We start from the raw sequence: 15,653 nt of genomic DNA on the forward strand, positions 1-15,653 counted from the left end.
AAACAAACAAACAAAAAAGAGTGAAGAAGTGGGGCTGGAGATATTCCTTAGTGGTTAAGAGTACTTGCTGCTTTTTTAGAGGATTCAGGTTCTGTTCCCAGCATCTATACGGTGGCCCCCAATCATCTGTAACTCCAGTTACAGGGGACCCAACATCCTTTCCTGAGTTCCTGGACGCTGTACATGCACATGGTACACATACATAAATGCAAGCAAATTTACCACACACAGAATAAAAATAAATATATCCTAAAAAAAAGAGTGAGGGTAGCTGAGCATGTAAATATTTATTGTGCTCTCTTCTTGATTGTGGGTGTGATCCGACCAACTCTCACAAGCTCCTGTTGCCGCGACTTTTGTGAGCTGTGGATCTGAAACCTAGAACTGTGGATCACAGTATTTTGTCTCGGCAGCAGAAAGCAAGACAAAGACAAGCAATTACCATTTTTGAGATGCAAGCTCTTGTCTTATTTATATCTATGAAAGAAAGTCTGCCTTGAGCTTTAAATTGTAATGCATTTATTAGAGTGTCCTTACATCTGAAATAGCAGGTCCCCTGGCAAGGTTCCTACCATCTTCACTCTATCCACATGCAGCTCAAGAATGGCTTTGCAGAGAACTCCTTGGTGGGTTAGACAGTGAGGATGCCTGGAAATTATAATTCAAACTGTCCTAGTACAGTGATACAATGACATCCTCAGAACACCAAAGTGGAGCATGAAGCCTCCAGGCACAGTGCTCGTGCCATTGGCTATGAGATAGTCTTACATAAAACACACCTTTCTAATTTTGTAAACACTTTAATGTTTATCAGAATTGAATAATCATATAAACCTAAGATTTTGTGAGTATCACTGCATGGAGACATTAGTTTAGGGAAAATAATGTATAAGTAAAGTATGGGTGATATGTGCTGAGTTGAGAGCATAAAGTTCTTAAGTTGGAGTCCTAATGCCTTGTATCATCTAGAACGTGGCTTATCTGGAGGTAAGGTAACGTTTAAAGGAGGTCGTTATGGTGGACACTTAACTTTTTGTGGTCAGTGTTTTTCTAAGAAGAGATGAATAGCACACAGATTACATTTAGAGGGAGGCTCTCTAAAGACACAGAAAGAAGATGTCAACGGGAGGGTCCTCAAGCGATAAAAGCCCTGGTGCCACCTTGATCACCAACTTGCAGGCTACAGGGTTGCAGGGCAGTAATTTTGTTGTTGAAGCCACAGTCTGCGGCATTTTATTATGGCAGCCCCTGCAAACCAACATAGCAGGCAAAGTACAGACGTGGAGAAAGTTGAGGTGCTACCCAAGGGACTGGCAAAGACCTGGGCTTCTCCAGTCTCTCATCCTTCCAGTTTCTAGATGCCAGGAATTGGAGTCTTAGCGCCCTTGCACAACAGAGGCCAGAACACTAAAGTCTTTGTCTCAAGTGAACCTGGGCGGCAACGGCAGTCCTGAGGGTGAACTGTCAGGAACGCTTCCCCGCCTGTTCAGACTTTTAAGGACCACAGGGTAAGGCGTGTTTCCCATTTTATGTATGGAGAAATGGAACCTTTGATTGGATCAATGACATCTGCCACAAGAAGCCAGAGTCAGTCAATTCGGCGCCCAGAACTCAGAGGCTAAGCTCCGCCTTCAGCAACTGGCAAAGAGAAACGGCTTGGAGGATGCTCCTCCCTTCTCTCCCGCCCTCCTAGATCGCTGGTTTCCCAGGAAGGGGAGGAGTTCTTCCTGGCGCGGATGCCACCGTCGCCACGGCAACGCTGCTTTACTGGGCCCAACGGATTACGGGGCCTGGGGCTGCAGGCGGCCGCGTGGCCTCGTGGGCAGCGCTAGCAGCATGGACAGTCTGTACGTGGAGGAGGTGGCCGCCTCCCTGGTCCGGGAGTTTCTTAGCAGAAAGGTAATATCTGGACACTCCGAAGCCCACGAGTATCCTCTTATGTTGAGGGGCAACCAGTGGTTTCCATCAGCATCTTTGCACCTTTGAGGGTGGGGGAGCATTCTACGCCTTCTGTTCGCCTCAGAGATTCCCCCAAGAGCCGTCCCTTTCCCGGGACAGGGAAACTACATTTCCCAGAAGCCAGACCTTCCTAATGCGAGGGCACTTCCACAAAGCCAGGCCGGCGCTTGCTTGGCTGCCCTCCCCTGGTCCCCTCTGTCACAACAGTGCCAGATTGGCAAGGCTGCCCAGGGCGGAGCATGTTCTCCCAGCCAGGGGCAAAAAGGACGTGTCTGTAGGGAAGAACTTTCCCAAAGGAAAGTTCTGGACAGTCAGTCCTTTTGATCATTTTAATCAAGGATGGACATTCCAGCTACTGAAGGAGCTTTTGTAGGAGAATTATGTAAATTCTCTTTCTTCCTCTTTCCAGAAGAGTTTTCAAAGTGTTTACAAGTTAGGAGGTTCTTGAGTCCCCCATGGGGGTGTAGGAGAGGAAAGGGCTTCCTAGGCTCCAGGAGTTGCCCATTGGCTTGTATTTTACACGAAGAAGCTGAGGACTATGCATTAGCGGTGTGTGCTTCTACATGATGTCATATTGAGCTGCCCCAAGGGGCACTAATTTGAGATTGAAACACGTGTGTGTGTGTGTGTGTGTGTGTGTGTGTGTGTGTGTGTGTGTGTGTTTGCGTGGAACAAAGGGAAAAGATTTGAGGTCAGATAGTGGAAGTTTAGGTATGTATTATTAGTTTGAAATGTAAGTTTCACATTGCTACCTCATCTTCTCTCTAAAACAGGGACTATTATGGTCCGCTCATGCCTGATGACTGAGCATTAGTGATACACAGGCAGTGCCCATGCGTTATACCTGATACTTACATACACCATGCACATAGGTATTCAGTTTTACACTTGGTTTGCTGCTTTATACTAGCTCTGACAGTACCTGTTTTGAAATGCAGGTGTGCTTTTTATAATTTATTTTTATTTGGAAACATTTTAATGCATCTGGCTTCATTGCCTCTGCTTTGACTCTCTGTCACTGAATCCTCCATGCAAGTTGGATGATCCATGTCATGTGTTCGGAGGCTGATCGCTGCTGCTGTTTAAGACTGGGTACTTAGATTTGCACATGTCCGAGTGGCCTTCATTTCTTGAGTGCTATCCAGAGCCCTCACTGACATCCTGAGACCTCACAGCTTGGCCCACGCTTGCTTCTAGCTTCTCGTTCATGTCTCCCTTGATCTCTTCTGCCCTGTGACAAGGTCCGTTTCTTCCCAAGCTCTTCTGATCACTCCCATGATCAGAATTGACCAGGAATGTCCTTGGACTCACCTTGACTATTTGCTCATTGGCTCTTACATGACAGCGGTCACATCTGCTGGTTTCACCTCCTAGACAGAGACACCAAGCTGACCTCCCAACTGGGTAACACCTCAGAAACCATCTACTTGCCTGGCCTCCTCTTCCTCCCATGGTTTATATCTAAAAGTATAAAGGAGGGTGTCTTTATTTACTACCTGTGCTGGCTAGTTTTATGTCAATTTGACCTAAGCTAAAGTAATCTGAGAGGAGGGAACCTCAATTTTAAAAAAAATGCCTCCGTTAAGATCAAGCTATAAGCAAGCCTCTAGGGCATTTTCTTAATTACTGATTGATGAAGGAGGGTCCAGTCCATTATGGATTGTACCATCCCTGGGCTGGTGGTCCTGTATTCTATATGAAAACAGGCTGAGAAAGCCATGAAGACCAAACCAGTAAGTTGTATCCTTCTATGGATGCTCTGTATGGAAACGCCTGCCTCTGGGTTCTTGCCCTGTTTGAGTCTCTGCCCTGATTTCCTTCAGTGATACAGAAATGTAAGCCAAATACTGCCCCCCTCCCCCAAAGCTTCTTTGGTGATGGTGTTTCAGCAGAACAATAGAAACCCTAACTAAAGTCACAGAGAGCCAGAGCTTTGGCTAGGGCAACTGCTCATGTTATTGGTGTTGGGGGTTGGGGTAGTTCTGAGCCAGGGCTATCTTTATGTTGCCCAGGTTCTCTCTATGTAGCCCAGACTGTCTTTATACTCTCAGTTCTCCTGCCTCTGACTCCTGTATTCAGAAGTGCAGGTGCATACCAGCGCGTGCAGTCGTAATTACTCTCCTCATTGCTTCTGCTCTGAGAGAGACCTTGTGATCACCACAGGCCTTTGCTGAGCCAGTTCCCATCCTGTGTGTACCTCCTAGATGGCAACTGATCTTCTCAAATGTTCCTAACCATCCAGGAAGATAAGTATAATTACATTATTCCTTTTCGTATAAGAGGGTTGTGAGATAAGGAAGCAAAGAAACTTGCCTAGGGTAAGCAGGCTGGACCATGACATCCCCTTCCAGAAGGTTGTGTGTAACCTAGTTAGCCCTCAGATCCATCTCCCCTTTAGCATTTCCCAAACTCTACCCTCCAGCATCTGATCTGCTCTCAGGAGACTCATGATGTCTCTGGGCTACTTCAGGGTCCACGGAAGTGACTTTTCTGGTGCCCCAGGCTCCCGTGTCTTTGGCTTCTCTCCTGCAGTGTGACATGGCTACCATTCGTCTGCTTCTTGTCTTTGCCATGGTCATGCCACAGGCTTGTCCTCCCTTTCCACCATCTGGGTTCAAGCATTCCACATGTCCTCATTTCTTGGTTGTGTTCCTTCTCAGTCCCAAACCATTCTACAGTTACAGTCCATTGTCCCCAACAGTGTTTCACAGTCCCGACCTTAATGTAAGACCTTCTTGCCTCTTTCTCTCACTGCGTTATAATTCCATGCTCTGCAGTGGGCTTGACTCTCTTATCTTCTCACTGTTTGTTACACTTGCCCTGCTCTGGGGGAAATTAAATTTGTCCTGCTTCATACCCACACCACTGAGCTGAACTGGAATGCACAAAGATACCTGCATGTTGATAGCTTCACCTTAATGACATGGTGCTTCCCAGGTGCAGGCCCACTCACTGCCCCTATGTAGCCTGTTCCTCTCTTAAATGCTGCATGACCTTTCCACACATCTTCGGCTTCCCTTACATCTTCCCCAGAGGACAGAGACAGTCAGGAAAAATGAGTGCCCCTCAGGCTCTTCCTCAAACTGCTCCCACCTCCACCCCACTAACCCTCCAGGCCTGAGCCCCTCTGTGTCATCATGCTCCAGGACATGGCCCTCAGCATCCCCACTGTACACGTGGTGGCCCTTTCTCTAATGGGGCATCCATTCAGCACATCTAAGCACTATGGGAACTCAGTTTGGCCCCCAGTCTACTCCAGTCAATGTCTTCTCCCCTTTATATCAGAACCCTGGGAAAGAGCAGTGGATACTGTAACCCTTAGTCCGTCTTCACTTCTTACACATCCCAGTCTGTAGACACGACTCTCATCACCATTACTTCGCCTTCTTCATCCCTCTGGCTCGGAAGTGTCCACACTGTGGATTCCATCCTTCATCTGACTCCCACTACCTGTTCTGGCCATTTCTCCTTCCTGGAGCCATTTCCTCACACTCATTGCTGGGTGCTTCTCTTTTCCCCGACAGGGTAGCTCGGCTCAAAGACTGACTCTGGCCTTCCTTCTCTGCATCCCTTCTGAAGGCATCTCAGACTGCATATGGCTTCTAGTACTGTCTGTATAACATGGCAGTTCCAGAATGTCTTCTCTGGCTGGCCTCTCCCTGAGCTCCTGCCTTCTTATCATCTGTGACATCTGTGACTTCTGTGACATCTCCACTAACTTCTCTTTCGAATCCAGCATGTTCGTGCTAGTGTTTCTATTTCCAACACCAAATACACATGTTTTTTCCTCTCTACCAGCCAAGTCTCCAACTCTTGAATGCCAGCTGGGTGTCCCACACTTCCAGCACTGCTCAGAGTTAGTACAGACCCTGCAGATTAGGGGCTCATTTCCTCTTTGTTATCCTCCCATCCGCTGTCAGCTTTACCATCAGAGCACAGAGAACGGAATCATCTCTTAGGACTCCTGTGTTTGATGCCCTGCTTCAAGCTGTTCCTAGCTTCCATGTAGATTATGTGAATCACCCAATAACCTTCTAAATGGTCACCGCCTAATACCTTGTCAGGCTGCTCTCTTGTCCCTACATCTGTTTTCACTTTGGCACCCATGTTATTCAGTCCAACATTCCTCCTTTTAACTTTTTCTGTTGTCCCAATCCTCAGGCTCTGGGTGCCCTTTCTGTTTATTTTTCTACATAGGTGTGTGTGTGTGTGTGTGTGTGTGTGTGTGTGTTCACGTGGTGTGTTGGTGCATATGTGTATTTGCCAGCATGTGTGCACAGGTGTGTGGAAGGTTGAGATCAATGCCTTCCTCCAGCTCACTTCACCTTACATGTTGAGGTGGCTCTCTCACTTGAACACAGAGTTTGCCAGCTTGGCTAGTTTAACTATCTAACTTGTCATGGGAATCCCCCCAACTCCCTCATCGCTGCCTTCCAAGTACTGGGATTACAGGAGGACCTCACACCCACCCAGGATTTATGTGGGTGCTGGGGATTAGAACTGCAGTCTTCATACCTTATTCACTTGTCATCTCCTTAGCCCCTGGGTGACCTTTCTGTCTGTACTTCTGTCACTTTTTCCTGAAGCTCTGAATACCCTGCTCTTGAAACTGTTGAAGGAGTTTTTGTACTCGCTGCCCCTTGTGTGGAGCACTGTGTTCCCAGGTGCCCCCAGGGCCTTCTCTCTGACTCCCCTGATGTCTCTGTTCCACTGTCACATGACTAAGGGATCACTTCCTGACTCCGTTCTATAACAGTTTCCCTCAGACCTCTACTTGTCTTCTCTGCCTATTTATCTGTATCTCCCCTCCCTCTTTATAGAACACATTAGCCTGGTTATCTCTCCTCCATGATATGGAAGCTGGAGTTTCGTGTGTACTGGAGCCCCTCTGCTCCAGTGTTTGGACCAGTGGACAGATGAGCAAACCAGTAGACAAGAATGAGCGCATGGTTAATGCTCAGCAAGTAGCTGCCTGTTAAAGCCATGTCCCGTCTCCATAGTCCCCTTGCTTTGTTCTATGGCGTACATTTTTGCGATGGACAGACAGACTGTTCTGTCATCATGGCTTGCTTTCCTAGCATGCTAGCCTTCCTTCCTTCTTTACCTTCTGTCCCAAGAACAGAGCCTTGTACACCATGGGTGCAGGGCAAACCTTAGCTGAGTGAAAAGAGTGGGGGTTCACTTCCACAGGGTGCCTGTAACTGCCCCCACTGGTTTCTGTTTCTGGGTAATGATATGCTTCAGAGCCAGCTTGGGGAGCATGCCCTCTCTCTCTCTGTCTCTCTGCCTCTGTCTGTCTCTGTCTCTCTGTCTCTGTCTCTCTTTGTGTGTGTGTGTGTGTGTACTTGTGTGTTAGATGCACTGAGACTTGGTGAGTCTGAGGTGGGTTAGAGAAGAATCATCATCTCTAGATGCTCCCTATCAAGTTGGTTGGTGAAAATCAGGACAATTAAGGATGTAGAATTCAGGTAGTTGCTTCCAGGCCTTCTTTTCTCCACACATGCACACACACACACACACACACACACACACACACACACACATGCACACACTGTTTCTCTCATGCTTTTCCTTAAGACCCCATTCACTCTCTCAGGGTCAGCACTATGACTGCATCTTTTCCAAATTCATTTTTTTTTTTAATTAAAACTCATGGCAGGCAATGAGTTTGGTCTTGTTTTCTAGCAGCTGGAGCCACTATAAAGTTCTGAGCACAAAGGCTGAGGGAAAAGTAGCGCCCTACCTAGATGGCACTTGGGGTCTGGGCTCCATCAGGAACAAGGGCAATCCTGGGCAGGAGGAAGGGGTTGAGACATCTTTGGCGGGCATTTGGTGGCCACAGTGTCCTGTCATGGAGATGAAGCAGCTGTTGTGGCTGTTTTCAAATGTGGATGCCAAGCTCCTGGTGGGTGCAGGAGTTCCCATTTACTGTAGTCTTGGGTGTTTAGGAAGGGGTGATGGGTAGTGACTTGCTGGCAGATATTCATGAAGTGCCCTGTCGGGAATTGTGCCCCAAACACACTTCCTGGCTAGACTGATGCAGATCTCCACCATGTGACTTCAAACATCTTTCCTGGCTTCCTCTGTTGAAAAGTTAAGGGAACAATGGTTGGCCTTTTGTAATTTTGCTTTTATTTTTTTAAATGTCCGTTTATTTTTAAAGGTTCATCTTTCATAGCCCCAAGTCTAGGGCAAACACTGAGCCCCTGAACCGGCTTGTAGCAAGCTACTTCCTGAATTTCATTGTTATCTATCAAATGAGTCTACAGGCCTAGCCTTAGCTGACCCCAAACCAAACTGATAATGCTGTCAAGCCCAAGGTTATATGAAAATGAATTCTGAAGTTAGCTCTGGGCTCCTTCCGTGGCCGTGTAAGGAAGGTTATGAGCTCAGTCCTAATGAGCCCCAGCGGTCCTCTGTTTATACTGCGTCAGAGAGGGGAAGGTTTTCATTTAAAATGATGAACAGTGACTCGGACTGTTTCCCTCAGGGTTTGAACAAGACCTTTGTGACCATGGACCAGGAGCGCCCCCGCTGTGAGCTCAGCATCAATAGCAGAAATGATCTCCGCAAAGTTCTACATCTGGAGTTTCTCTACAAGGAGAACAAGGTACTTGGCTTCTGAGGGGTGAGTCTGGTGGTGTCCTGGCAGCCAGGGCCTGGCAGCTGGGCCAGGAGGTTTGGGGACTGGCCAAGATGACGAATCTCAGAGTGAACTACACTCAGCCTACCAGCCCTGAGTGTCTCCTGGCAAGTCTGAGGTCACTTTGTCTCAGAGTCTGGGCTGGTCATGCCTATTTTCTGGTAATTGTTCTCTATGCTCCCCTTTCCCACACAATGGTATTTTTAGTAAGACTGCTTAAGGATATATTATACAGTATAATATATATGTATATATTATCATATGTAATATAAATGTCATATATGTGTGTTGTGTTTGTATGTGTGTATGTGTATATGTATATGTGTTATACTAACATTGGCCATCCTCTGCTTTCTGTGGTTGTCTCTTTTGAATGTAGGTCAGCAGAGATGGAAGCTGGGTTTAGCATACCCAAGGGTGTGGGAGTTGAGGAAACTCAAGGTTTTCTTGAGGTATGGAGGTCCCTGGCCCTAGACTCCGAGCCCACTTGCTGCTCTCTCCCATGGGGCTTTGGAGGCTACATCCTACATTTGAAGTAGAACATTTTGTTTCATTAGTGTCTGCCTCCCACAGGCCCATGGACTCAGTAGATGGACAGAGACTATATATCTTTCCACTGTTGTATATCCGTATTTAATGAATTGTCTAATAACTTATTGAATCCATATGTATCCATGTAATAAATGATTAGAAGCTAAAAGAGTGAATACATGAAACGTAAAAAGCTATAATCCTCATTTAACTTCTCTCTTAATGCATCCTCTCCAGCAAATGTCGCCTTGTACATGGGCATGATATGAGTCAGGGAGAAATTGGTGATTAGTCTCAATAGTTTTGTGTTTGTCATACTTTAAAAAGCTACAAATGACAGTTCATGCAGAAGTCTGTTACAGGTGAGACATAAGGGAAGCCATGCTATACTGAGTAAAGTGCAGGACGTTCTGCCTTGGCCTTCTGGGCCAGCTTCTCTGGGCTGAGTATGAAAGCTCTGAACCCACTGGTGTGATCGGAGTTTGCCCCCTTCCCCCAACCCCCCAGGGAGATCTCTGAGCCAAAGTGGCTATTTGACCTCTGACAGTCATTTATATGGGTGAGAACAGAGATTTCTTTTTCTTCTTTGTTTCATGAGACACAGTCTTATTCTGTAGCCAAGGCTGGTCAAAATTCACCATATAGTTCAGGCTAGCCTCAAAGTGTAGCAATTCTGCTTCAGCCTTTTGAGTACTAAGATTACAAGTGTGTGCTTCCAGGCCCAGCATTGCAGGGCTAGAGATTGATTTTCAAAAGGAGTCTTGGGGCTGGGGAGATGGTTTAGTGGTAAGAGTTTGAATCTCCAGCAACCACAGCAAAAGCTGGCATGACTGCATTTCTGTCACATCAGCACTAGGGGACAAAGACAGGAGGATTCTAGGGTTTTGCTGGCCAACCATATTCCTGTGCAGTAAGAGACCTTGTCTTAAGGTAATAAGGCAGAGAATGATAAAGGAAGCCATCTGACATTCCTTTCTGGCCTTTGTATGCCTGTGAACAGCTGTAAACACACACACACACACACACACACACACACACACACACACACACGCACACGCACACGCACATGCACACGCACACACACAATCTACCACCATCACCACCACCACCACCACCACCATATAAAAATAGATAAAATAAAATGAGATCTTAACTGATTGGGCATATGCAAATGAGAACAAGACTATTAGAAATACCCAGAGAAACCTCCAGACCCCTTGACAACTGGCCCAGCGTGCATGGTGTGGCAGAGAGGACCCTGGGTCAGGCTGTCCTATGTAAGCCAAGTGTTACAGGTAGGTCTGCAGACCCCAGCCACTGGCCCTCAGCTTACTCATCTCTGCTGCAGGAGCCCTTGTGATTCTTTTGAGGAGATTTAGCAGTCAAGTGAGGTCCCAGCAGAAGCTGAGGCAGCCCAGAGCATCTTTGTCTTCTTGTCCTCCATCACTCAGGTGTGCAGTCCTGCATCAGGAATGCACTGAGCCAGCAACCCTGTGCCCTTCAGTGGCTGGATTCGGAGGCAGGGGCCCAGGCTGTGGTCGTTAGGGAGGGGCTTCACAGACACTGGGACCTTTCCCTGGAAAATCTGAAGAACTATTACTGTCCCTGGGATTTTCTATAAAACCACCTTCTATTTCCCAGAAGCATCTTCTCATTTAAGTTATTTTTATTTTTTCACCACAGTGTAGTCTTTCTAAAGTAATTATTATCTTCACAACTTAAGGTATCTTCAGTCCTGGATGAATCCCTGTTTATCTGGTTTATCAGTTGTCAGTCTTGATAGAATGATTGGAGCCTATATTTTTATTATTTTATTTTTTAAAAAGATTTCTTTATTTTATTTATATGAGTACACTGTAGCTGTCTTTAGACAAACAAAAGAGATCTTTGGATCCCATTAGAAATGGTTGTGACTCACCATCATGTGTTTGCTGGGAATTGAACTCAGGACCTCTAGAAGAGCAATCAGTGCTCCTAACCTCTGAGCCATCTCTCTAGCCCTGGAGTTTACATTTTAAAAACAAGGTATACTTGTTAGCATCTGTTGCAGGGACTTTCGAGATGCACTGAGCCCAGAGCTCATGTGACCCCAGGGAACCTCTGCAGTTCAGTGTGAATATTCCCAGTGGTTTGTTTTTCCTAACAGTTGTGTGATAGACTGGAATACCTACTATTAGGGTCCAGGAATCACTGAAGGAAGACTCCAGGCTCAAGTAGTATGCAAAGGCAAAGAACATTTATTCTGCAGAAGTTGCCAGCATGCAGGGGTCAACCATTCATCAAAATGGCAGTGACTTGAGGGGTCTGTAGGCCCCTTTTATGCAGGTCTAGGGGAATTTTCCAGAAGGGTTAGGTAACCTCTAATATGATTGGCCATGGGCAAAGCAGTGACATTAGTACAACTTTGGTTGGCTGCCATGTTGGTTCTATTGTATTTGGTGAGACCTTGAAGAATTTTGGAGACCAGCTCAGCTCTGGCCTTGTTATCTCCTCCAGCTAGGTGTCCAGGAGCTGACTCAACTCCAGACTTACCCTCCTTAAGTCAGCCGCCACTGACTAAAGGGCCATTGTCAGTGGATCCTTCTAAGGAGCCTACTATGATTCCTGGAGAATGGAAAACTTTCATTCCTAAGGTTTTGGATCTCTCACTATGTAAGACTGAGGTTTGGGAAACGTGTGTTCACTGTGAGCTTTGTGATACTAGTACGAAAACTCACAGAAGTGTAATGTGGGCAACCCAGGGCCCAGAGCCCTTCACTGAAAGAACAGGCAAGATAGTGAAGTCAATTTATGTTTTCTTCAATTCACTTCATTGTAATCTTAATTTAGACCAAGACAAAATAAATATTTTTTTGGTCTTATAAAAACTGAATAAATAAACACATTATTCCTGATTTTAATGATCTGATAAGGCTGTTGTACTCAGTGTTGTCCACTGGCCATGGATCTTGGCAGGAGAGGACTAGCAGGGGAAGGACTTGGCTTGTGCTGAGGGCTCCACACCAGGCCCCTCATCAACCCTTGGCTGCCCTGACTCTGCAAGCACTGCACCCAAGCCCATGTCTGGACACAGCTCAGCGGGGCCGGTGCTCCCAGTTCCCAGCTCTTGGGGTGGGACTGACGTGGCCCAGATGCCTGAGGCCAACCTGTGGGACACTGCCTGGACAACTGAGTATCTGTTCAGATTTTCTGGGCTGAGGGATTTAGGAGAAATCAGAGCTCTAATTCTTGCTGTTTGGGTTTAGTAAGTCTTGGTCATGTTTAAAAACAAGAAATCCAAAAACCAAGGAAAATACTTACTACAGGCAAGGCTGGAAAACACTGGTATCATTCATTTGGAAGATACCAGATACCTTAAGTTCTTTTTCTTTCTTTTTTTTTATGGTTGGGGTATAGCCTGGGTTTGTCCCAGCTGACTCTCTGCTTTTCTTTTTTCTTTTTTCTTTTTTCTTTTTTAATATAGAATAGAATTTATTTAGGGCATGAGGAGGAGAAGGGAGTTAAGAGAGTAGTAGAGACAGAATGGCAGAGAGAGAGAGAAAGAGAGAGAGAGAGAGAGAGAGAGAGAGAGAGAGAGAGAGAGAGAGAGAGAGAGAGAGAGAGAGAGAGAGAGAGAGAGAGAGAGAGAGGAGAGAGAGAGCAAGAGAAGAGAGAGTAGAGAAGTAGTAGAGGCTGGCCATGAACACATGGAGAGAGGGGGGAATGGAAAGGGGAAGGGATGTGGGAAGGGAAGAGCCCAAGAGGGCAAGAGGGAAGCAAGAGTAAGAGAGGGTTCTATGCTTTTCATTCTAACTTTCTGCTCCAGTCTGCAATTGCTAGTGGTCAGTGTTAAAGAAACATCATCTACTGTGTTATTTACTTTGTCTTTGCTATGACAAAGTACCTCACATGAACAAGCTACAGTGTGAGAAGTTCATCTGGGATCATGACTTTAGGTATTTTAGTCCATTGTGATGGAGAAGATCCAGTGCCTGGAGAGTGAGTTTGCTTACTGATGTGATGTATATCAGAAACCAGGAACAAGGAACGTGAGACTGGAGCCAGGGGCAGGTGTGCTTTTCACAATTCTGCCCTTTACAATCTGTTTCAACCAGTCAGGCCCCATCTCCTGAAGGCATCACAGACTTCATAATGGTGTCACAAGCTGGTGACCAAGTGCCCAGAACATGAGCCTGAGGAGGACATCCCAGTTTGAAACCATACACTCCTAGTAAAATGTTTAGGCCCCAAATATATCTTGAGCTACAGAGGCCAGAAAGATGGTAGAAGGAGAGAACTGGCGATTTCAAGTTGTCTTTTGATGTCCACACACATGTGGTTTTCAGCTTCTTCCCACTCAATAAATGATTATAATACAAAATTAAATTAAAACAGTATTTTTTAAATGAAAGGATTTATCTCTTACAGTTGTTTACAGAGGGAAAGAGTACAAAAGGAGATTAGCTTGTGCAGTCCTCTTTTGGATTCACAGTGCATAAAATGGTGTTTCTTCCAGAGTGGAGACTTTTGTCTTTCTTTCTGAGTCTCTACCCAGTATGGTGCCTGGCACATAAAATAAGTAAGTGTGTGTGTGTAGCATGAGTGGAAAGCTGGTAAAGTATGGCAAAGGATTGGGATAGTTTTTTCACCCTTCCCCAAATGCTGTGCATTCAGTTAATGGTATTCAATTTATTTTGCCTTCCCAATGATAGGCAAAAGAAAAACCTCTTAAAACAAACCTGGAACTCATTACCAGATACTTTCTGGATCATTTTGGAAATACAGACAACAGTGAAAATCAAGAAGCCTCAATCCCTGCAATCCCTGTTCCAAAGAAAAACAACAAATTGCCTTTGAGATACCCAGAGACCACACTGGTGAATATATATGACCTTTCAGACGAAGACATAGGAAGACGAACATCATGGTCAGAAGCAGGCAAAGCCAGGTACCCACCTCCTCCTCTTCCTCTCCACTCTGCCTACCAGCTCAGCCCAGCCAGAGAAGAAGGCTCCCCTTTACAAACATGGATGGCCCTATTTTCCCCTCTCTCTCTCTCTCTCTCTCTCTCTCTCTCTCTCTCTCCCTTCCTCCTTCCCTCCCTCCCTTTCTTTTTTCTTTTGAAATCTAGTCTGGTCATTTGTTTGTTACTCTTAAAGACTGGACTTAGACTTGAGGGTAGATGCTCTTAGTGACGACAGCTTAAGTCTCTTGGGAATCTGTTGCTGGCCTTTTTCTCTGGCCCTCTCCATTCTCTTGGCCACACATTTAGCATATTCTTCAGTCTCTTCTCATTTTCTTAGTACATTGTTTCTTCAGAGCAGTGTGCTGGCATCTGTGTTGCAGGACATGTGGAGTAACTGCTACTGTGCAGGCCGTGTAGCGTGCTGGCTCTCGGGGGCTTTGGTACTGCGCTTCTTACTTTAAGGGCTTTATGACAACATATTGGTGGACATCATTCTCTTTAGAGATTGAAATGCTTTAAGATTTTGCTAGCTCTTTGGGACCCCAACCACTGAGGCGCAGTAGTATCTGTCATTCCGTCCAGGAATATGCGCCCTCTCTCTCTCTCTCTCTCTCTCTTTCTCTCTTTCTCTCTCTCTGCCTGTCTCTTTGTCTCTTTGTCTCTGTCTCTGTCCCTTCCTCCCTCCTTCCCTCCCTCCCTCCTTCCCTTCCTCCCTCCTTCTCTGTCTGTCTGTCTTTATCTCTCTTTCCAGTAACCAAGTTGAGAACTCAGGTTGGCATCAGCATGCATCTCCAAACAGACTTGCGCTTCCTCTCTCCTTTTCCTGATCTATAACAAGAATGGCCTTTCTCATGAGCAGACACAGTCTGCTGTGGGTCCGTCAGGACATCTTGCTTCACTGGAAAACCTTGTTTGTCATTCCCACTGATTCAGATGACATAACCCACAGCAATGTCTGTGGCCATTCACTTTTCATAGAAAGTATGAAGTCCGTGTTTATTGTCAACGTTAATGAGGTTCTGACAGTTGGAAGGGGAGAGTCAGCTCCATTGTGACATGGCTGACCATCTAGGAGGCTCCACCTAAAAGGAGGACTTCTTGCTCCTTTTTACTGTTTCTTTCTTTTTTGTTTTGTTTCCTTCCCCCTGTCTTCCCCTGCATGCACACAATTATATGTATACACACACACACACACACACACACACACACACACACACACACTGGCACAGCTTTACTGAACACCCTGACATGTCATTTACCTCAGGTGTGCTCTCGATGTACAACAAGGCCAGGTTCCCATGCCCAGCACTGCACGTGCTCTCCTTTATCCTTTGAGTGTGCAAGACTCAAGGTGTTCTTTAGCCTTCAGCCATTAGGACTGAGGAGCCCTGTGGATGGTCATCTGACTTTGCTGTTCTCAGCAGCCTTTGTCCTGATACCAAGGAAGTGCTTCCGTTCCTTACCTCTCCTGACTCGGCTCATTTCCAATTATGTACTCACAAATGGTGGTTAACTGTGGGCTTTATTATTATCTTTCATTTGGAGGCTCTGTTTAAATGTAAATATTATGTTTCT

The 15,653-nt window shown here is 46.1% G+C and overlaps 1 protein-coding gene across 1 annotated transcript in view; it reads left to right on the plus strand.

Moving 5' to 3' along the window:
- Window positions 1–1,691: 1,691 nt before the first annotated feature.
- The window catches only part of Mindy4 (MINDY lysine 48 deubiquitinase 4), a 115,518-nt gene continuing 101,556 nt past the window's right edge, over window positions 1,692–15,653 (plus strand). The window contains exons 1-3 of the mRNA XM_031381992.1: window positions 1,692–1,899; window positions 8,450–8,569; window positions 13,825–14,060. Coding sequence (XP_031237852.1) covers window positions 1,837–1,899; window positions 8,450–8,569; window positions 13,825–14,060 — 419 coding nt within the window. The 5' untranslated portion in view covers window positions 1,692–1,836. The remainder of the gene's footprint in view (window positions 1,900–8,449; window positions 8,570–13,824; window positions 14,061–15,653) is intronic.

Source organism: Mastomys coucha, unplaced genomic scaffold (assembly GCF_008632895.1).
Source record: "Mastomys coucha isolate ucsf_1 unplaced genomic scaffold, UCSF_Mcou_1 pScaffold20, whole genome shotgun sequence".
NCBI lineage: Eukaryota > Metazoa > Chordata > Mammalia > Rodentia > Muridae > Mastomys > Mastomys coucha.